This window comes from Colossoma macropomum, unplaced genomic scaffold (genome assembly GCF_904425465.1).
Source record: "Colossoma macropomum unplaced genomic scaffold, Colossoma_macropomum, whole genome shotgun sequence".
NCBI lineage: Eukaryota > Metazoa > Chordata > Actinopteri > Characiformes > Serrasalmidae > Colossoma > Colossoma macropomum.
Window position 1 is genome coordinate 3,711,951 of NW_023494787.1, and position 24,243 is coordinate 3,736,193.

Consider the following 24,243-nt stretch of genomic DNA (forward strand, 5'->3'; position numbering starts at 1 on the left):
AACTTTCTTCACGTTCCATTTAAGTTAATGTAAAGAGATTTTATTCCAAGCAGTTTTGGAGCTTTTCTGTTGATCCACACAGCATCAAAATTTCACAGTGTTCAGGATGTCAGCCGTGCTTGAATGATGTAAAGAAGTAAAAATCGGAAAAAATGGAGATAAATGTTTTTCTTTGGACAGCGACGATTTGTTTTGTTTATTAATTAAAAAAAAGGGGCAAAATTCCACTATTAGTAGGTCAGAATGATGTCATATGTTTACAGTGGACTATATATATATATATATATATACACATATATATATATATATTGTTTCTGCAGGGAAACATCACACTCTAGCTAAAGCCGGAAAGGCTGAATGATATTTAAATTAAAATTATATCAAATTTTTAGCTCACTCCTTCTCACTGAGTGGATGAGAGAGAGCAGACATTTGATGCCGCAACAAAAACTATAGAGAGATTTTAATAACAAATAAAATACTTTATAATAAATAAATAAAAGATATAAACTAAGTAGTTTTATTTTCACGTTTTATTTTTACATTTCAATGGTACTGGATATGTACACCATATTGAGGCTTATATATCTTAACAGTCAGGATTCCCTTAAATTTCTTTTATTAAAATTAATAATCAGTTGCTTGATATTTACCCACTTTTTCAGTACTTTATTTTTGCATTAACACTGATTGTTGTTGTTTACAAACTCTCTGTAATTGCTCTTTTTTATGCAGTTGTTCAGGGCTGTAGAAGTAATGACTGAACCCATCGTATATTCAGAGAAGAGTATGGTGATGTAATTCATCACAATAACAATCAAACACTGCTGTATCGGCCACCCCTGACTGGAAGTCACTGTATAAATTCACTGTTTCACTCAGGAAGTGCTACGCAAGAGCGAAGGGAAAGTAAAGCATGTGGAAAGCAGAAGACAGCGCAGGCCGCCGTTACAGAAACTAAATGATGCCAGTTTTGTTTTATTTGGATAAGGAAATGTAAGACTTCTGTTTTTTTTTCTTCTTAAGCAAATACAATGTCTGTAATCACCTTTATACAGTCAAAAATACAATTTTGCTTCGATACAGCTTAGAAACACTATACACGCCGTGATGCTGCTTCACGGCGCAAGACATGCCGTTCCGCTGTCTCGAAAGCGAGTGCCTTCAAGCTCGGCGTCTCCGCAGACACGATAGGAAATCTTCAAGTAATTTTCTTTATAAAAAATAGAGCTTTTTCATTTCGCTTCTGAAAAAAAGGTTGTCTAAAAATACAACAAGGGGAACAACGTTACAAATTGGCAATGCATAGGCCTACATATCAGATCCTGCTGCCTCTTTTTTGTTTTGTTTTGTTTTTTCAGAAACACAAGCAAAAAAAAAAAAAAAAAAACAACAATAATAAAGGGACACAAACAACCTGTAAAAATAAACAGGACCAATCAGAACCCTGGCAATGAGTCCACCGCTGCTGTGCTGGTGTGTGTGTGTGTACACAGATGCACTCGCTCTTCTGCCTCTCAGAGTCCATGCTGTAAACAGTGTTAAGGATTGCAGGGCAGAGGTGGAGTATTATGGGCTGGGGATCCCTGCTAACGTTGCCATGGAGTTAAGTGTCACTGGTTGTTCTCGGTCTGTGGGGGGAAAAAATAAACAAGATTAGATGATTTTCACTACAGCAACGTAGCTCCATCCTACATGCAGTTCACACCTGTTTTCCCTGCTCTGATGCACCTGGTTTAAACCGATAGTTTGGTAAAATGTCAATCAGCCAAGACGTCCAAATAAGCTTTTTTAGCTACAAGGCTAATGTAGCTAACACGTAATGGAAGCCTATGGCGATGAATGAGAAGATATACTGGGATTTCAACTTCGGCTTGTGTTCACACTTCACCACTTCCCATTTCATTTCGGGTAAATTCCTGAGTAAATTCCATTCTTGGAATCGAGAATCAAGAAAATGACTCCAGAATTTTTGGAATCGCATCCCTATATGATGCTAACTGTTAGCTACAGTGCTGTGAAATAGTATGTGCCTCATCCTAATTTTTATTATTGCATATTTAAGACAATTGTTTTAGATCTTCAAACTAAATTTTATATAAAAGACAAGGACAACCTGAGTAAACACTAAATACAGTACTGAATGACTGCTTCATTACTCAATCAACTATTTTTTTTATCTAGTTGATGACCCTTAACACCAAGATTAATAACTGCCAGTTCTGTTGAATCCGAACATCCCTTCAGTAGAACATTTCCAGCAATGTGAAGTGGCCTAAAAGGTCTCAACAAGCAGCACACTATGCTGCGCTCACAAGACATTCCAGAAGAAATAATGAGAACCACAATGAGAGCAGTCACCTCCAAATGAAGAATACTTGGAACAGTGGTGAATCTTCCCAAAAGTGACCGGCCTACAAGAATTCCTCCAGGAGCACAGTGATGACTCATTTAGAAAGTCGCAGAAGAGCCCTGACAAACACCTAACGAACTGCAGGCCTCGCTTGCCTCAGACAATGTCAGCGTTCTTGATTCCACCATTAGAAAGAGACTGGGGGAAAATGGTATCCATGGGAGAGCAAGAAGGAAACCACTGCCAACCAAGAGGATCATAAAGCCTCCTGGATGACCCTTTTTGAAAGAGGGGGGTCCTATTACATCTGGTGTAAAGCTCACATAGCATTACACCAAGTACATCATACCGGCAGAGAAATATGGTAGTGGCAGTGTGATGGCGCTTCAGGGCCCTGGCAACTTACCATAAATTAAACCATAAGTTCTGAGTTATCACACGAGTGATAAAGGTGTTGCAAAACTTTCCATTAATAAATGAAATCCTGTAAAAACGTATGTTTCTCCTCATGTTCTCCTTGTCAGGAGGGGGCACGTACTGTTTCACAGCACTGTATGCACTTTCATTGCTTTTTAGCTACATTAGCCTCGTAGCTCCGATGCTAGAACTAAAGAAGCAAACTTCAGGCACCAAACAGGTCTTGGCTGTAAATGGGTGAAACATAAATAAACTTGATTTTTAAGGTTTTCTTCATCTATGAAGAGCAAAATAATGAAGTGGCTGAAAGTTGAATGAGGTTCAATAAAGTAGGAAAAAGGCTAAAAGGAGCAGCTTAAAGATATTCCAGAACTCGGAACATAAACTGTTTAAAACAATGATGGTGCCTCCTCAGCTCTTGCCTGGATGACAGCTTGTTAAAGTGATAGTCTGGCAAAAAAGGTGAATAGACACTGCGCGCGCCCCAAAAAAAAATTTATAAACATGGACTAACAGATGGCTCTGTAGTGAAGGGAATGGTTCTGTTTAGAACCACGAGTTCCATGCTTAAATGGTTCTTTGCATTTTTTTTTTTTTGTATACAAGCTTTGCCACTGCAGAAGAACCCTCTTTCACCATGGAAAGAAAATTTTAAGCATGGAACGGTTCTATATAGAACTGATGGCTCTAAATAGAACCATTCCCTTCACTAATGAACCACTTTTTTAAGAGTGTACATTAGCATAGCTAAAAACAGTAGCAGCAGCAGCAGCATGACCTGAATGACCCTCGAAGCTCCAGTGCTAAAGAAGCTCATTTCAGACACCAATTGAATGTGTTTTTCCCCAAACTATCCATTTAAAAACTACATAATGGTTTAAAGTTAACAGAGCTAATGCTAACAGTGCTGCAGCCAGGCTCCTACACCAATCCAAACACTACCGACGTCCCTTTGACCTGAAAGGGACCAGAAAACTGGAAATTTATGGACTTTACCCAGTTGCAGTCAATCAGCCAAGACATGTTTGTTGCTTCATTAGTTTAGTGCTGGAGTTCTGAGGCTGCCAGCTCTTCATTAAGGTTGCACAAGCGTGTCAACATGGTTTAAAGCTCAGTATGACTAACTATGAGCTGTAAAAACAAATAAAACTTCACTGTGTATTTGTTGAGTTCAGGTTACTCAAACTATTTGTTGCCTCAAATGAATCAAGTTTTGAAACTCAATTTTTAGTTATCTGAAATAATACATGGAGTTGAAAACACGCAAACTTTCAACAAAGTGTAAGTAAAACCTAGTTGTGCTGATCACAAACTGTAAAAGAGTTTGAGATACATCATTTTGAGCTTTTGAGAAAAAATAAGTTGAGGGTGTTTTATTAGAACCAAACTGACTACTAAGCAGAGACACTAAACACACTCCTGGTTAGGATTTTGCTAACTGCTAATTCACCCTTTAACCCTAAAGATCAGCGCGCAGACTGCTGGTCACCATAGCAACATATACGACATCTCGCCCAGCTAGTAGCTAACGAAACGGCAAAGAGAGAGATTTAATTTGAAGATGAATGGACTTATTTACGTTTATAATCACTCCAGCTGGTTCCCTGATACGTTTATTCTGCAGTGAGAAACAAACACTGAAAAGTCATGAAGCTGAAGTTGCTTCTCATTCGGCAGGTTCTTGTTCGAATTCTCCCGTTCCACCTTTGCAGTGGTTACATTCTGGCACCTCAGGCACCATTTAAGGTGGAACAGGAAAATTAGAACAAGAAGCTGGTGAATAAGAAGCGACTTCAGCCTCGTAAAAATCAAACATTCAGAGACATTTTTACAAGAAACTGTTCTGCTTTTGTGGAAAAGTTTCCTGCTGGAGATGCGAGAAAAGCGGCTATAGCTGAGCTAAAGCTTAAAGCAGAATGAAGTGAGTCTGTGTTTTCATTTATATTATATTTTTTATCCTATACTAGTACATCAACACACACTAAGACATATTTACAGCCAAAATGGTAAAATAGACAAAGTGTTGTGGTTTGATTTTTCTTCAAAGGACAAAATGGCTCTTCTTAACATTTGGGTTGCGACTCCTGATTTAAGTGGAAGTAATGTCAGGGCTTTCAGTGTAGGTGGCTACTTTAGACAACAGGTGTAACAGAGATGACGTTCGCAATTTCCGTTGTTCCTATCTATAAATAACAGCTAATCTTGTATTTTCAAGCAGAAGATATAAGTTTATATATAGAAACAGCCAAAATTGTGACTGTAATCTAGTGTCCATATGTCTGTGTGAAGGGAAGTGGGACTCTGCGGGGGCAGATTTTGGCCCAACACCTGTCATCTGAAGTGTCTGCCTGCTGTGTTTAGCTACTCAGTGAGGTTTAGTTCATTTTTATAGCTCACAGTAAGTCACAACATGTCCTAAACCACATCAAGACTTCACCTCCTTAATGAAGACCTGGACATGTGTTTGTAGCCTTGTAGCTCCAGCGCTAAAACTAAAGAGGCAAAATTTGAATACCAAACACATCTTGGCTGATCGACTACATCTGGCGTAACCCGTGTGCATTTGATTTTTGGCTGAACCGGTCCTTTAAACGAGGGAAATCTGGTGAATTTAATGATATTTTTACCAAACACTCTCCAATTTATTGGTCCACTGCCAATGGGGACTGTAGAAAGAGAGCTAATAGAGGCAGTGATGGTGCAGTTTGAAGCTGGGATGGAAAACAGGCAGAGGGATGCACACACACACTCCTGCATGCATCCTGTGGAGTCAGTGGTTAAAAACAAAGTAGCATCACACAGTTAGATACACCCCCTCCCTTTTCACACTTCACACAGCCAAAAGGCAAAAAGCCCACAAACACAGAGTAAACAAGTGTAACAAGAGTCACTGAACTGAGTCTGGAGTAAACAGAGCATTTACAGCTAAAAACAGGGCCAAAAACATGATAAAGTCCTGCTACTCCATTTCAGCTTCAGCTATTAATGCTATATAAAAACTCACATACAGCCTAGAGACAAAATTCCTCTCAGCTGCCTTCATTACCGGCTATTAATCTTATAAAATTTACTATATAAACTATATAGTAAATTTTATACACACACACACACACACACACACACACACTCACTCACACTATCTTATCTGAATATATACTATATTCTCTGCAACAGAAATTTTATTGCAGCTGGTCCTGGGAAAATGATTAATTTCATTATGCAATTATGAAAAATCAACAGATTTGAAGAAAACATAATTGTTTTTTCTCAATTTCAAATTAAAACTACAAGTATATTACAGTTACAGCCTCTGCAGAGAACAGAAGAAAAGGACATTTTTCTGCAAATTTTAGTGCACAATTTCTATTTATTTGCTCAATTTAACAAACTGGAAAAAATAAAACATAAGATATAAAATGTGCTATAACTGTTGCACAGGCCACGTTTTAAGTTTTATTTCCCCCAGTATGTTAAAATTAGCAAATCGCTGCTGTTGGAACAAAACCTCGTATCTCCAAAATAACATCTTTACAGGAAAAGGAAAAAACCTTGTTTACTTTTAATGTAAGTCAGTGGAACCAGACTTTCTCCAAGTCATTTTGGGCCTTTTCTTTTGGTCCATTCATCATGAAATTTATACAACGTACAGGACAACAGGCATTTCCAAATTATGTCAAAAACTGAAAAATGCCAAAAACGGAGATGCGAGGTTTTATCCAGACAGCAGCAAAATAAACAGTGTGTTTTCTGTAGAGGATGTGTTATTTTAAATTAAAATGTTTCAATCAACAAAAACACGCACAAACTTTTGCATACGAGTGTACATGTTGCGTATCTACTAAGGTGTCCAGTTCCATGTTTGCTGAACTAGCAGAATGGGCTGTTACCCAGTGTCTGTGCCTTTGAGTTGCACTAAGCACAAGAAAAACTACATGGATCAATGTCTTCTTCCTCTGCGTCATCTTTTCATTGTTAAATATGTTAAAGCGCACCATATAAATAAAATAAAACTTAGCGTTTCGATGTGTAGCAGAACTCCAGTGCGACACTGTGCTGTGCGTGTAAATGAATTAAAACCAGGACTGGATTTTCGGATCATGGATCGGAGCACAGAAAGCTCATGCATATAAAATGGTAGTAAAAAAAAATTCTACCTTCTACCATCTTACACTACTACCTTAATAGCAGTAACAACCAACAGCGAATAACCAAACGGAGCCACACCATGCTGCAGAGCACTCTTTAAAGGAATAGTTTGTTGACAAATTAAATTTACACAATTTTTGCCCCCTTAACCAAATGTAGTCTATCAGCCACGACATGTTTAGTGTCTATAAATATGGACTAAAGTACATTAGCCTAGCGAAAACATTAGCAGTCATCTTAAAGCCTGAGTTGTCTGTACTTCAGTCCATGTTTATAGATAACACTGAGTCTTACAGTGTCAGAAACCACATAATCAAGTCTATTAGAGCTACTGAACAACAAGGTTTAAAGCGAGTGTGTAATAATTCAGTCATGCTAATTCGCAGCTTTAAAATGGGGTGACCATGATTTGTTTTCCAAATTAAAAAGTTTTGGGCCAGGACACGGTGTCGCCACCTGATATGCACCGCCTGCCTGATTTGCACTGGATATGTATTGCATTATGTTTCACGACGCTGCCCGATCTGCACCCCACATGTCTATCTACTATTTACGATGTCGCATTAGCAAATCAGCTAGGAGAGTTTAATGCTGAAACTACTATTAAAACAGTCTCAATCTCTTTTGCTTTCCTGGTTTAAGTTTGTATTAAGTTTCTTTCTACAAACAACGTTCAGGTTGGAGCTCAGGGAGATGAGAGGGATGTGGACAAAACCAGCTCAATGTTATTATCATTTTGGTTTAGCATAAGAACGTGTCTGTGGCTGAATCTCTCTTACTCCCTATATCAGGGGTCGGCAACCCAAATGTTAAGAAGAGCCATTTTATCCTTTCAACAAAAATCAGTCCATCTTGGGAGCCACAACATTTTACCATCTTCGCTGTAAATATGTCTCTGTGTGTGTTAATGTAGTAAGCAGACTTACTTCGCTCTGCTTTAAGCTTTAGCTCAGCTACAGCTGCTTTTCTTGCATCTCTGGCAGGAAACTTTCCCACAAAAGTAGAACAGTTTCTAGTACGAGGCTGAAGTCACTTCCCATTCACCAGCTTCTTGTTCTAATTTTCCCGTTCCACCTTAAATGGTGCCTGAGTCACCAGAATGTAACTGCTGCACCATTTAAGGTGGAACGGGAAAATTCATACAAAAAGCTGGCGGATGAGAAACTGAGTTCATCTTCGTGACTTTTTAGTGTTTGTCAGTTTCTCGCTGCAGATTAAACGTATCAGGAAACCAGCTGGAGTGATTATAAACGCTAATAAGTCCATTAGTCTCCAAATTATCGATGTTCGTCTTAAATCTCTCTCTTTGCCGTTTCGTTAGCTACTAGCTAGGCGAGACTGTCTGTGTTGCTATGGTGACCAGCAGTCTGTGCTGATCTTCAGGGTTAAAGGGTGAATTAGCAGTTCTACATTAACTCCAGAGTTTAAGACCATTTATTGTTAAACTGTGTTGAACGATCAGCAGAGCTTTATTTTACTGTAAAGGAGGATTATTTTATTTTTACCTACTAATCTGATTCAGCTGTGGAGCCAGAACAGGACAGTAAAAGAGCCGCATGCTGCCGACCCCGATCTATATAGTGTGTAGATAGTGCTCTAAATGTTAGACAGGATGTTGTGCATCTATAACTGAATATAAATGGCTTTTATTTAGATATAGTGTAATGTGTAGTGCGCTCTACATAGGGAGTAGAAACCATTTGAGCCTATATTTTGCCCAGCTTTGTTTCATGCTATTGATACTGTAGAACGCTGTCTTATGCAAAGTAAAACCAGCTCACCAGTCAAGTGGACAGGAATGCATAATGCATCTGAAATTACTTCTGAGCAATACAGGCATTTTTCTGGGCTCAACTTCAACTTTAAACTGCTGTAAAATGCTAACACGTGAGGTATAGATCATGTCGTGCCAGCGGGTGCTGGTAAAAGTAATGTTCTGTGTTCATGTATGGTGATGCACTTGGTGCAAATCAGGCAGGGGACGCAGATCTGTACGGAGTACAGATCAACAACACAGGAGATACTGTAAAAAGCAAACGTCAACGTGAAAGCAAAGCCAAACTCCAGACATCTGAGGCAATTTAGAAATCCTGGCCAGATGCTTTTTTAGTTTGTGAAAAGAGGACATACCCCTGAAAAAGAGGAAGTATGGTCACCCTACTGTAAGCCACACACTTAAAAAGATGATTCTTGAAGGGTTCTTTAATAAAGAAAAAGTTTCTAAATACAGGGTGATTCAAAAAGATTCATCCGATTTCAAAGAGCCATGTTTTTACAACCGTGAGGCGCCGAGGAACCAATCACAATCTAATTGAAAGAGGGAGTCATAGAGTTGTGTTCTCCACTTCAATAAGAGTGAATCCGTCATAACTGTGCAGTGTGATTTTCGTGGGCAGTGAACCTCCAACAGCTCAGAGCGTTCGCCGTTGGTTCCACAACACTGGATGATCTCCGAAATCGCACTGAAAGAGCCGTGAGTGCAGCGACACCCGACACGCTCAATCCAGTATGGGATGAGTTTGACTATGGCGTTGATGTTCGTACAGCTGGAGGAGGTTCATACTGAGACCTTGTACAATTACATAATCAACTTTATGCTCATTTAAACCATTTACAGTTCACTGCATTGATCTGTAATGATTTAGTGAAATAAATCATTTTGAAATGGGATGAATCTTTCTGAATCACCCTGTAGAACCAAGAACATTTAAAAAAAAAAACACTGAATGATTAAATGGTTCCTTGCATGGTGAAATGGCTCTTCAGATTGATGCAGAATGTGCTGTAGATGGTTCTATATAGAACCTTTTTGAAAAAAGTCACATATAGCACCAAAAAGCGTTCTATACAGAACCATATGTAACACATTCTGCATCAATCTTCATCATTTTATGATGCAAAGAATCCTTTAATCATTCAAAGGGTTCTTTGAGTGTTCATAGTTCTATATGGAACCTGTTTTCTTTACTAAATAACCCTTTACGTTAGCTTTGTAGCACCAGCATAAAGTTTAAAAGACAAACTTCAGACAGTTTTGGCTGATTGACTACATTTGGATTCTTTTTTCTGTTTTTTCGGCCGAACTGTTTCCCCTATTCCTTTAAACTGAGAAAGCTGGCCGGCAGCAGCAGCATCTCATGTCCATTCTCACACATACAGCCTGCGGGATGAGCTCAGGGGCCTGGAAAAGCCCGTCTACTAAAATCCTGCGCCCGCGTCGCTGCTGTCTCATTGGGGACGGAGCCCAACGGAACAGTAATCGCTCTGTCATGTGCAGCAGATGCAGCCCAGGCTGTGTGAAAGAGGCACAACAGAGGGCAAAGGGTCAAGACATCAGCGGAGAGACCGGCACTGTACCTGCAGCCAGAGGTGAACCTTCAGCTTCCTGTCCTCTTTACGTTCAAAGTTAGCTAGAGGCTGTGGGGGAATCTGTAAAGGTGGGTTTACTCTCACCTGCCATAATTCGGCAGGTAGCTGCCATAATCCCAGTGATAGAAAGAGTGTTACAACATGGGCTGACTGGCGAAAATCCATCTGAGGTAGAACTACACCATTTCCAGGGTTACGCTACTCCCATTTACAGTGACACTAACACTACTTCCACGGTTGCGCTAGGGCTACACCCATTTTCATGGTCACACCATAGTCATAAAAAAGATGGTTCTTAAAGAGTTCTTTAGTAAAGAAAACGGTTCACTATATAACCATGAACACTCAAAGAACCCTCTGCCTGATTAAAGGGTTCTTTACATAATGAAAGGGTTATTCAGACTGATGGAGAATGTGCTTTAGATGGTGCTATACAAAACGTCTTTGAAAATGGTTCTATTTAGCACCCAAAAGGGTTCTATTATTGTTACAATGTCAGGCAATGTCTATATAGAACCATTTATAGCACATTCATGCATATTTTCTATCAATCTGAAAGAAACCCTTACATGATGCAAAGAACCCTTCAATCATGCAAAGGACTCGGTGAGTGTTCGTGGTTCTATAGAGAACTATTTTCTTTATTGAAGAACCATCTTCTTTGAGAGTGTAGGGCTAAATCCAGAGCCAGTTTAAGGGAGTCTGGCCTCTTCCTATTTCACTCATTATATAAAAAAATGACTGCAAAACGTCAACGAATGGGGGGTGAATGGAGCTAAACAGCTAAAAACGAAGTATTAAAATAGTTTCTAATCACTCGCCCAGAACTTTCCTTTAATTTTAGAAAGCAGAAGGATGTATTTCACTAAAAAAGCAAAGACAGCAAACGGGTTCTGGGCAGCAGAACGCTAACATTACTGCTACTGAGTGCTGATTGGTTGGCAAGCGGAGCAGCTCATTGGCTGTTCGCGCTCACTGACGTTATGAATGTACAGGAGGCGCCGTTTTAAACTCAGAGTTTAAAAGCTCTTAAAAATATAACAGCGGTGTTAAAATGTTTTATGTTGTTCAGTGTTCAGGAAATGAATGAATTTGTTTATATTACAAATGTTTAAGCATTTATAAACTATGATTTTACTCAAATACTCCATATCAACCCAATCATTTTGAGTGACTGTGTGGATCATATGAACATTATAGAGCTTTTTAAATGAAACAGTAGAAGCCATATCGCCCCCTACACTTCCTGTAGTGTATTACAGTCTGTCAGAGTGACTGTGTGGATCATATGAACATTATAGAGCTTTTTAAATGAAACAGTAGAAGCCATATCGCCCCCTACACTTCCTGTAGTGTATTACAGTCTGTCAGAATGACTGTGTTAAACTTTTTAAGGAAACAATAAAAATCCATGCCAACATTTTTTCAATCGACATTGTTTTGTATTTTTTTACTACTCTTTTCATCTCTAACATTGACAAGCATCTTTAGAGCTGGTCGGTCAAACTCACCACTAAGAGCACAACAGAAAAGCTGGCAGATTAACTGACATTAAAGTGTAGATTATTCAGCTGCAACGAAGGAAAACAAATAAACTTCATACTCAGCCCTTCTGTGCTGTATTAGTAATGAAGTATCTATAGGACTGTATTATATTCCATACACGTGGCCAAACAGACTACAACTTCTAAATTGGTCAATAAAGGTAAAGCACACACACCAAATAATCCTTCCAGCAGACATTTTTTACCTTTTCCTCTTCTTTTCGGAGTCGTTTATCCTGGGCTTTGATTGTTTTTGGGGAGTCTTCTGCGTGGAGATGGAAATCTTCTCCTCTCTTTGTCTCTTCCGAGCACTGGGAGGAGAAAAAGATGAAAAAAATACACTAAACATTAGACTAGTGGTCAAATCAGTCAAGATCTTGACTAATGAGTCCGACAATTTCTGAATTCTGTACATTTCCACCTTTGGGTTTTTCATTAGCAGCAACTCTTAGTGGCAAAAGTGACTGAAAATATTCTTAAAGAGCCCAAACTGTAGATTTCTTGTTTTTGTTTCAATGAAACAATCATTATTTATTACAGTGAACACTGTTAAAGTTTTAGAATTCACTCTCCAGTCCAAACAGTCCAAAAAAAGCCTGTTGTGAATCCATCACAGCTGTGATGTCACAACCATGAGCGCATTCGCATATGACCGCCTGTTCAGCCAACAGCAGCTTAGCCGCCCAGTCACGCTGAGGCAGCACTCAAGGACTGCCTTTTGAATGTGGTGTTATTCATTTTATTGGTGCCAGGCAATCAGAACAGAGTTAATTTACATATATCAGTCTTAAAGACACAGTGCAGTCTACAAAAAAATTCTATGGTTTAAAGAGAGGCTTGAAAATGGCCACGTGAAAATGAACTATAGCTGTTTTTGGCACATAAACACACACACGTTACAAAAATAAATGAATAAATAAATAAAATACATGGAAAATGTAGAATAAGATTGCTATTTTATTTCTTTGCATTCTAAATTTGGAAAAAGAGGCTTGTTGTGATTGCACCAGTCACTGAACAGCAATTCTCAAATCATTATTTTAAAAAATAAACTATAGAATAAAAGTAGTACAGCTGGCAACACTGCAAACCGTCAGAATTTCACATAAAAGATCAATGTATTTAAGCCAATACCACAAGTGAAATATCAGGGTCATTTGTAGCTCATATTTCTTTCATGACAGTAAAGGCTCGTGTAGGTGTGAGCGTAGGGGAGAAAATCAATAATAAACGCAGCCGATATGGAGACCTGCTAACCACTGAGCACTTTCGCTGTGCCCATTTCCTGACGGCTGGCTGCGTTTATGACAGTCATCGTGGCCTTTTGCAATGCTAACAGTCATATCACGCCTTCCTTTTACTGGTTCAACAAAAGCTTTAAAGGGTAACAGCAGAGAACCAATGAGTGCAGATAAACAGGTCATTTAGGCCCACTGAGTGTGCATGTACTCTTTAATTAGAGTTAAATTAAAATGCACCTTATTTCATCACATTTACATATCATTACATTCAGAACCTGAAACACTCCAAATCAAAAAAAGGTAATAAAACCTCATGTCATTTAGCAGCACACTGACCTTTCTCCCCATGTGGCTGGTGACCAATTAATACCCAGCTTACCAAAATATCACAAACTGAGGGACGCTGACATATCTTTGACATTTACACGGCTCAAAGGACAGTGAATCACAAAAACCTGTCATGATAGAGGTGCAAAAATGACTTGTGACGTATAAAACTGAAGGCAGCAAATCATCTGTATCGGGCTTGAAATTATGGAATGGGGTATAAGCAGTTAGAACAATATTCAATAAAGAATGCGCTCGTTTTTGGCCATAATAAGAATCTGCGGCTACTCAAATATTTGGTTATTCTCCTTCTATACTGTGGAACTAATTTCCACCTTTTTATTAAGCAGTCAAGCTTGGGACATTTTAACAAACATTTGAAAATCTCTTTTAATTTATACTGTGTTTAAATTTCTACTTTATATGATTTAAATTAATACTATTAACTTTCATTTATTTGTCTTATATCACTGTTACTGAACAGTAAGTATAATAGAAGATAATCACACTCAATTCTAACTCCTTATATTAGTGTTAATCTTTATCACCTGTCTGTAAAGCAACTTGAACTGCACCCAGTATGAAAAATGCTCTATAAATAAAGGTTTTTTTTCTTCACCCAAATGTAAAATTCACCAAAAAGTTATTATGAATAATTGTGATTACCTAAACAAAAATAATGTGACTATTTGTGATTAATTATTTTTATGGTTTGGCAGCCCAAATGTATATGTTTACTATTTGTATGCTGTATTATTTACATGAAGACCAACTTCACCAAGACAACATGCAATACTTGGCTAATAAAGTGACTGTGATTCCAATTAAGAACAAGTTTTAGATTCAGCCTGATCTCTCTCTCTCTCTCCCTCTCTCTATATTGTCTATAAGCACAGTTAATTTATCCTACATTAATGCAGCACCATCCATTGACATATTATCTAACACTACACTCCATTTGTGTATTCAGTTCATTTTAAAAAATAACTGTACCAAAAAAAAAAAAATCAAAGTAATAAAATCCATTCCTGGTCAAATCTGAGATTTTATGATGCATTCAGTTGTTTCCCGAAGAACTGTAATTAAAATATAAATATTAAGCCCCGCCCACTCTGCTTACTTGGCTGTGCACCCGTCTCCGTCAGCCTCCTTCATGTCTGAGGTCGTTTTCTTCGCCGCCTCGACGTCTCCGGGCTCATCGGGCCGGATCAGCCTGCTGCCGTTGTAGCGCTCTGAGGGGCATTTCGGGGGCTGAGGGGGTGGAGACTCACACACGCGCTCCTGGTCCTCTTTGGAAAGCTCCTGCCATTGTTTCTGTACACACACACACACACAGATACACAATCAAAGAACAGTAATCAAAACTGCTCTCAAACGTTTTGATTCAAACACTCTATTTCTATTTAGGAGTGATACTGGATCCCCAATTAAAATATAATATTCACATAAAGAAACTAACCAAGACCATCAAAACTAATTTAAACTGTTTTCCATTGATAAGACCTTGCATTCCACTCAAGGCTGCACAGATGTATGTGAATGCCATGACTGTATCGCATATGTCATACTGTGCAACTGTCTGGGGTGAAGTCTGTCAATCAGCAATTAAACCTGTAAAGTCGTTATACAAGCAGGCTTCGAAAATAATGGATCAGAAATGGATCAGAGATGGCATCACTGTGACTAGGGGTGCAGGAAAAAATCGATTCTTAGGTGCATCGCAATGCAGACGTGAACGATTCTGAATCGATTCACAAATGTCAAAAATCGATTTTCTAAATATTTAATTTATACCGTAATGTTGACGGAACGCAAAGGGCAGAACTTGGAAGTGGGTAAGTGCGGCGCCCGGACAGTCTGTGGCGGCACACAACAAAAACACTACTGGATGAGCGAGAAATCCGACCGGCTCCCTCTGCATTAAAGCCAGGTTAGATCAGGAGTCACAACCCAAATGATCAGAAGAGACATTTTGTCCTTTCAACAAAAATCAAACCACCTTGGGAGCCGCAACATTTAATGTCCAGTATGTCTCAGTATGGGTTCTAGTCCTAGTATATGTCCTAGTATAGACTAAACAATATAAACGAAAACGCAGATTTACTCTGCTCTACTTTAAGCTTCGCCTACAGCCGCTCCCATCTCCGCCAGAAAACTTTTCTTCAAAAGTTGAATAGTTTCTTGTAAAATGTCTTTCAGCTTTCGGCTGTTTTATGAGGCTGAAGTCGCTTCTCATTCTCCAGCTTCTTGCTGAACTTTCCGGTTCCACCTTAAATTCTGACTGAGACGCCGAATGTAATTGTGGCACCATTTAAGGTGGAACGGGAAAATTAGAGAAGCGACTTCATCTTCAAAACTTTATAGTGTTTGACAGTCTCTCGTTGCAGATTTAATGTACCAGGAAACCAACTGCGCTGCTTATAAATGCGAATTTATAAGTCCATTCATCTCCAAATGTTTGTCTGTCTTTCTTTTTTCCTTTTTGTTCGCTACTCGCTCTGCGAAACCTCGTTGCTATGTGACCTGCAGTCTTTCACGCTCCACCCCGCCTCCTCTATCACGAGACCAAAACTGCAGTTATAAAATCACTAAAGAATATATAACGTGCTGCGTGGTCATCCACTGCCACTGGACCTTATTTCACCGTAACAGCGCATTTTACTGCAGATGAGTGGCAGCTGCGTCTCATGTGCTCCAAACAAGAGCAGTGAATGAGAGCCTTCCAGTTCACTCGCCTCATCACTCCCATTTGTTTTATTAATAAAAGATATTGAACGTAAATGCATTATGGATCATTACAAATACTTTGTTTTAAAACTACCAAGTCCTCAAACAGTAAGAAAACAGAGATCATGTGTAGAAAAAAAAAGATGCATCGATAATCGAATTGTGAGGTGCCTAAAGATTCCCACCCCTAACTGTGACATTCAAGAAAAATATAATTTGCAGATTTTTGGTGATTTTATATTTTTATCTTTCTTATATACACCAATCAGGCGTAACATAATGACCACCTCCTTGTTTCTACGCTCATTGTCCATTTTATCAGCTCCACTTACTATATAGGTGCACTTTGTAGTTCTACAGTTACAGACTGTAGTCCATCTGTTTCTCTGATACTTTGTTAGCCCCCTTTTACCCTGTTCTTCAGTGGTCAGGACCCCCATGGACCCTCACAGAGCAGGTACTATTTGGGTGGTGGATCATTCTCAGCACTGCAGTAACACTGACGTGGTGGTGGTGTGTTAGTGTGTGTTGTGCCGGTGCGAGTGGATCAGACACAGCAGTGTTGCTGGAGTTTTTAAACACTGTGTCCACTCTATTAGACACATATACAAATAGCAAAACCTGCTAACAATGTTGAATTTACGTTTTTCATTTTTATGGTTTGGCAACCCTAATTTATTCATTTACTGTTTGTACGCTGTATTATTTCCTAGAAGACCAGTTTTACCAAGACAGCTTTGTTGTACATGCAATACTTGGCCAATAAAGCGACTGTGATTCTAGTTAAGAACAAGTTTTATATTCAGACTGATCTCTCTCTCTCTCTCTCTCTCTCTCTCTCTCTCTCTCTCTTGCTCTACAATAACTCTCGTATCTCACCTGCAGTGACGAATCCCCCATGATGTACTTGGCCCCCTCCAGAACGGCCATGTAGGAGAAGCGCAGTTGGTCAGGCGTTTGGATCAGACCCATCCTGTACTTTCTCATGTCCAGCAGCACCTTCTTAATGTCCACAGAGGACGGGTCTTTCCGCTTGTCCATCTGTGTGGAAGAAAAAAGCCCCAGTGTTTATATGCCACTAAAACTGAGAGGTATATTAAACGTCCAGCAAAGTTTGAATGAAAAAAATGATAGAAAAACAACAAAAACATAGCTTCACCAGACCTATAAGTGAAGTGTGTGGGCGTGGCCTAATATTATAATGAGCACGTGTGACTGATGAGCCTCAGTCCAACACTTCCAGCCTATATATTATTATACTTATTATACTAAACATCCAGCAAAGTTTGAATGAAAAAAAAAAAAATAGAAAAATAACAAAACAAAGCTTCACCAGACCTATATGAGAACTGTGTGGGTGTGGCCCAATATTATAATGAGCACGTCTGACTGACAGGCCTCAGACTAACACTTCCAGCCTATATACTATTATATTAAACATCTAACAAAGTTTGAATGAGAAAAATAATAAAACATAGCTTCACCAGACCTATGTGAAGCTCAGTTAAGCCTGCATGGTTAGCTTTCGCTCTGTGTTGAGCCTTCTCTCATTAAGTTTCACATTAAGAGACACTGTTTGTGAAAAATAGCTTTGTTAAAGCTGTGTGGGCGGGACAAACCACATCATCCTTGTGACTGGTGCTGGAACAGTTTAGCAACATGCGGCTCCAGAGTGGCTCTTTTACTGCCCTGTTGTGGCTCCACAGCAGAATCAGATTTGTGGGTAAAAATAAAATAATCCTCCTTTACAGTAAAATAAAGCTCTAATTCACCCTTTAACCGTGAAGATCAGTGCAGACTGCTGGTCACCATAGCAACTCTAACAATAATCTGGCCTAGCTAGTAGCTAACGAAACAGCAAAGAGAAAGATTTAAGATGAACATCAATAATTTGGAGATGAATGGACTTATTAGTGTTTATAATCACTCCAGCTGGTTTCCTGATACGTTTAATCTGCAACGAGAAGCTGGCGAATGAGAAGCGACTTCAGCCTCGTAAAGAGCCGAACATTGAGAGACATTTTACAAGAAACTGTTCTACTTTTGAGGAAAAGTTTCCTGCTGGAGATGTGAGAAAAGCAGCTATACCTGAGCTAAAGCTTAAAGCAGAGCAAAGTGAGTCTGCGTTTTCGTTTATATTATATTTTTATCCTATACTAGAATATTAGCACATATTTACAGCCAAAATGGTAAAATGGATATAAAATGTTGTGGCTCCCAAGATGGTTTGATTTTTGTTGAAAGGACAAAATGACTCAACATTTGGGTTGCTGACCTCTCGTTTAGGAGATCAGAGTGCCCAGTTTTTCCTCCTCTAAAGAGAAAAATGTTGGCAAAATACTTCGGTCACTTAACAGACATCAGAAAGTTATTCACAGCACATATCTTGTACATATATAATATATATCATGTGCCTACAAGAGCAACATTAACCCACTTAAAAAAAAAAACAAAAAACATGGATTTAGGTTCTCTGATGCTTTAAGTCTCAAATAGAATAACAGAACACACCTTTACAACACAAAGGACTGGGCGGCTTGTAAGATTTCAGACACTAAAGAACTTTTAGCTTCAAACCCTACAGCCACTACTCTACTAACAGTGATCAAGATATAAATAAATATCTTCTCTACTGTAATTTATTTATATTTTATTGATATTTGAATAAACTAAAATCTTTCTCTCATGTACTGTAAGCTTAAACTTGCAAATTTACAAGTTTACTATTTGGGTCATTCTCCATCTGGAGGGAGAAACCATGACACAAGGTTTCAGGGCTTAAAAAGATGCTTAAAATATCAGACACAGCTCCAAAAGGGGGTATATACATTTACACAGTTGACCTAAGACATAAGACTTTTCCCTTATGATTCTCTGATTTTTCTTTTTATCCTGTTTCATAGCCGCTCTGCATCTATAAAACAGCTCGTCACAAAACCAGTTTTCAACATTTGAGAAACCATTTTTAATATGAAACAATATTTTTAAGGGGTTTAACTTAGGAATTTGTATAAAACATGCATGTTTACTTTTTGATATCACTAACATTATACTACGTTTAAAAATCTGTATTTTATTTTAAAAATTCATGTGTCACAGAGATTTTGGTCGCTGGTGTTATCAGGACTCTTATTTTGCATTTTAACACAGTATTTTAAGCTCTATTAAACTGCTTCTTTGGGTCGAGGCTCATCAGAGAGGAAGTATCTCAAGGCATGAGAAGGTGAGTCACACTCGCTCACTATATTTCATTAATTTATTAATGATTTTGTTTATCAGGCAGCTCATAACTTCTGTGTGTCACTGGTGTTATGAGCTTTAATGGCTGGGTAATTAATTTTGTTTTTGTTTTGTTTTTTGTATTTTTATTACTGATTTTAAATAGTTGCACAAGGTCACCTGATCAGCCAATGAGTCAGCCAGTTTACAAAATCCTCAGTTTTAACCAGAATGTCACTGGAGTCACCGTCACTGGAGTTACACCATATTCATACAACACTAGTGACTGTAAACTATGTTTGGAATTAACCTCTCCTTTCTGCATATATAATAACAGGACATATTAAGGTTATTTAGTTTGGGAATGATTTTTTTAAAAATGTATCCACCTGAATTCCCACTCCAAATGGAGAACGACCCATTTGCTTTATTTTGCACCACCTTGGGAGACTGTTAATAAAAAAAATTCCTACAAGATCATGCATGATATGTTTTTCTGTTGAGGTCTTTTATTTGGTCAGTAAGTCTTTGTGTATTATTTGTACTGACTTGATCATTAGGAACTGGTCAGTTAGTCCTGCCGAAGGTGAAGACTAAACATGGAGAAGCAGCGTTCGGCTACTGTGCTGCTCTTAAATGGACCCAGTGGACAGAGAGCATTTGAAGAGCCCTGACACTGGACACTTTCAGCTCAGTTTAAACACTGTAAAAGCGTTTGTAGCCCCTTTTCCTCTGTAACGGCACTTTATTATGCTAATTTAACTTTTAAATGTGTAACTTGATTTTTAAATATCATTATTTAATGTCTAATATGATTTTTAATTTAATGATTTATCTCTTTTAAATCTATTGTCTTTTTAAATTTCTATTCTCCTGTACTTTTTTAAACGACTCTGTATTTTCTCACTTGTAAAGCACTTTGAATGACAGCAGTGTATGAAAGGTGCTATATGAATAAACTTGCCTGGCCCAAATCTCATCTTTTTTCTCCATATGTGACACAGATGTGTGTCAGTGTGAACAGATAAACACACTGAATCTGACATTTTTAATTCCGATCTGAGACGCTTTCATATGTGGTAGTGAAATCTGATACGTATCCGATATGCGGCAATGCGACTCAGTCTGAACAGCCATATCGGAATTAATGCGACTTTTACATCAATCCAACTCGACATTCATCATAATTTTGCGCTGCTGAGACTCAAACATTCAGGCTGATGTTTCTGTACAAAAAATTGGAAGAGACTCTTCGCTGCGGCTCCGTGTTCGAAGAGATTTCTAAAGAAAGGAGGAGGAGAACGAGGCTGCAGCGTCAAAGAACATTTAAGCAAAGTTTAAAGAATCCGAGGACGCGAACCAAAGAAGTGACCGCGCCCTTTTTAACGGCTCGAACACATTCTGGGTGATGAGCCCAGCTGTCAGTCAGTGAAGCTTCATAATGGCTCCTGTGATGCTGGTGAAGATGAAGCTGATCCTCCGGGAGCGACTGGCGTTCGTTGGCAGTCGGGATTGTTTACCTCTGGATGAGCCGTGAAGCAGCGTGAAGCTCTGTTCTTTAGAGCATGCGGGTCAGTTTAGGAGCTGATCTGTTCAGACTGATGTCGTATACAGATCACATTTAAAAGATGATGTGAACAGCTAAACAACAAAATCAGATTTGGTGAGAAAATCAGATTTGGGCCACTTTGACCTGCTGTGTGAACGAAGCCTTAGTGAGTGAATTAGCTTAACCACATCCAAAGCTCTCCCTGAGGAAGTCCAGTATGTACAGTTACCATCCAACACCTGGTTTATCTAATCACTCCTTCATTAAATTAAATCAGGCGCTGCTGATTGAAATGAATCAATCCGTGCGATGGGCGGAGTACAGCGAGAAGCCAGGAACCAAATCCGTTCTTCTAAGCTACATATCAATAACTTGACTGGGAAAATAAAAAGTCATTACATTTTACAGTTTTTGTTTTATAGTTCGCCCTAATGTTACACACTCACCAGTACGAGACAGGTGTCGACCAGAGAGAACGTTCCAGATCGGCCGATTCCTGCGCTGCAGTGGACGACTGCCGGTCCGTGATCCGTCCCCAAAGAGCCGGACTCCCGCACCTTAAAGAGGAAGTTCAGGAAGGATGCCGGGGACTCTGGAACGCCGAAGTCTGGCCATGTTGTGTAATGAAAGTGGTAGATCTCTCTCCTCTCCCCCGTCTGAAAAGGCAAACCAGTCATTTAGACACCATAAGTGTAACGAATATGCCTTCAGTCCTAATATGGCACCTTTAGAATATGGTATATACAGCTTTTAGGGACACACTGATATGGAAATCGTGTGCTGTGATCTGATATTCCTCACATGTATCCGCCGATGCAGAGACATAAACATTTATAAAACGTCGAAATTAAGAGTAGAGCTGTAGGAGTTGTCTGGATCAGCATTGCAGAGAAATACATTTGTTTCTGAAGGGCTACAAATGCAGTAAAATGGATAAAATGTAGATGTTTTTGGGCAGAAACTGAGCGTCACCTAAACAATAAGCTCTTCCAGAATTCAATCAATACATCATCATGTACTGGATTGAGTACAACTATTTTATTTAACCTTCATTATAAAGATAAACTATAATAAAGATAAATAAAACAATATAAAATTAGATCAATAAGTAAGATGATGTCGTAATGAGCTGCCAGCCAATCAGCCACTCGTTACTATGAGGTTCATGTGGTTACTGGTCGTTGTTTAGTTGTGGTCTGCCTCATGACATAAGTTTAACTAAGGCTGGATTTCTGACCCAGTTTCAGTGCCACACTGTTGTCTTATGACGTAATCCGATTACATTTAATATATATATAATAGATGTATTATAATTTATATCTATTAGTTTAAAACAAATGAATATCTGATGACATAAGAATTGTAACTGGAGGAGGAAGACTTGACTGGTCTAGGAGCTGTTTATGAATCATAAACCTGAATCTGAAAATCCATTTTACATTTTTCACATATTTTACTTTCACAGTCGTAACATTTAAAAGTTCCTGTCTCGGAAATACAGTTCTAGGAAAAACCTTTAATTGTTATGTGGAGGTTCTTTAAACTTTTAATAAAAAGGTTCTTCACTTTTCCATTTTCATCCGTTAAAAGGTTCTTTAGAAAAACAAGTACTTCCTCCACCATATCAGTCCAAAAAATACTTTTTTTGACACCTTTATTTTTATGTATTCTCATTTTCCAAAATTCCTGCATAATTAGATGATTAAGATGTAAACGTCGTCATTCTGAGTGGTTTGTTGGGAAAAGATTCTAGATTTGCAAGTACACATCAGACTGAAAATTAAAGTGAAGCATTTTTTACGTGCGGCATTGTAGTAACCCATATCGCTGGTGAATTGAAAAAGTAGTAACTCAAGACAGTAAGATTCAAAACAAATTCAATAACCTGACATTTTTCAAATATTTCAAAGCTAAAAAAGCAAAGTTTGTTCCAAGATCGAACATCTCTGCTTTGCTGGTTCCTTCATTTTCGGTTCCAATGTTGTATATGTAGCTGTCTGCATTATCGCCTTCTAGTCGATTTGAGTAACAGCCTGAACACAGAAGCTTTTCTAGCTTTGCCCGCAAATGATTTATATGACATAAACAGAGTATTATTAAGTACGATTTTGATGATCTTTAAATGATAATGGCAACTTTTAAATCTACTACATATATATCTAGCAAGCATATTTGTGAGCAAAGGCATCTACTTCTGTTTAATTTTACTTAACATTTAGTTAAAGAAGTAAATTTCAAGATTTCTGCATAACTAAACAGTTAAAATGTAAACAGAGTCGTTCAGAGTGGTTTAGTGTGATGCGCTCCGTTCTAGATAACCTTACTGAGTCAGAAATGTTCACAGTGATGGCGATAGGAACCAGATGTCCACCTCAGAAAGTTACTACATGAAATGGTTATGAATTCACTGCCTGATGACTGAGACACTATTTTACGATAGTTTTGAGAAGATTTTGGCCTAAAAATCCATTCATGGTGGAGAGATACATGATATGCAGGGCGCTGTGAGGCAAAATAGTCACCAAAGAAAACTTATTATTTCAGATTTTCCACTATTTTCCATCATCAACATTCCATATAAACTCAGAAGACTCGTGTAGGTTCACTGGTGGTTCTGGATAGTAAATAAAATGTCTATATTTGTGCTGTAGTCATGGCGACCCCTGGTTCCTATCATCACCACTGTAAAGACATCTGAACCATTTCACACCAAACCACTCTGAATCACTCTGTTTACATCTCAAGGATCAAATAATGGGGGAAATTTTTTGAAGAATATGTTTTTCAATGTGAACGACAGCCAAGACAGACTCTTTCTAAGTGACATCGTTCTCGGTCAATAAACACGAGTTCTGGTTCTGATTCAGTTCTGAACGTTCCAGAACAGAAACTCACGTTTGCGTTCTGCAGCTCCAGCAGCCGGGTGGTGTAGTAGGACTTAACGTCTTCTGATAGCAGCCTCACCACGAAGCGTGTGTCGCGGAACGACATCTCGAGTTCTTCCTGCGTCGGCCAGTACTGCGCACACTTTTCCTGCAACAGTAAGGAACAGTGATGAATAAATAGTGATAAACGCTGGCTGAATATGAAAATGCAGCCCTCAGAAAGACCACCAGGGTCCCCTAGTGGTGTGGACACCAGTATCTATACTTGAATCACTTCTTAACAAAAAACAATTTAAGATACTAAAAGTTCTATTATTGTGAGTTTTTTCAGTGCACCTGCTGACTAGCATTTCCCATATCAATGAAAACTTCACTTTTATTTTATAATTTTTTCAAAATAAAAGTAGTACTACATAAACATTGTTCAGAATGTCCATACAGAATCCATACAGTCCATACATAAGTT

General features: G+C 38.6%; 1 protein-coding gene across 2 annotated transcripts in view; it reads right to left on the reverse strand.

Moving 5' to 3' along the window:
• Window positions 1–958: 958 nt before the first annotated feature.
• Window positions 959–24,243, reverse strand: part of ptpn2b (protein tyrosine phosphatase non-receptor type 2b) — a 42,736-nt gene continuing 19,451 nt past the window's right edge. Inside the window, exons 5-11 of one of the 2 annotated variants that reach the window (XM_036565907.1) lie at window positions 23,788–23,925; window positions 21,339–21,548; window positions 17,004–17,165; window positions 14,518–14,711; window positions 12,036–12,140; window positions 10,074–10,208; window positions 959–1,631 (exon numbers count right to left, since the gene is read on the reverse strand). In XM_036565907.1, coding sequence (XP_036421800.1) covers window positions 10,184–10,208; window positions 12,036–12,140; window positions 14,518–14,711; window positions 17,004–17,165; window positions 21,339–21,548; window positions 23,788–23,925 — 834 coding nt within the window. In that variant the 3' untranslated portion in view covers window positions 959–1,631; window positions 10,074–10,183. The remainder of the gene's footprint in view (window positions 1,632–10,073; window positions 10,209–12,035; window positions 12,141–14,517; window positions 14,712–17,003; window positions 17,166–21,338; window positions 21,549–23,787; window positions 23,926–24,243) is intronic. The other variant, XM_036565906.1, reaches the window with a different exon arrangement.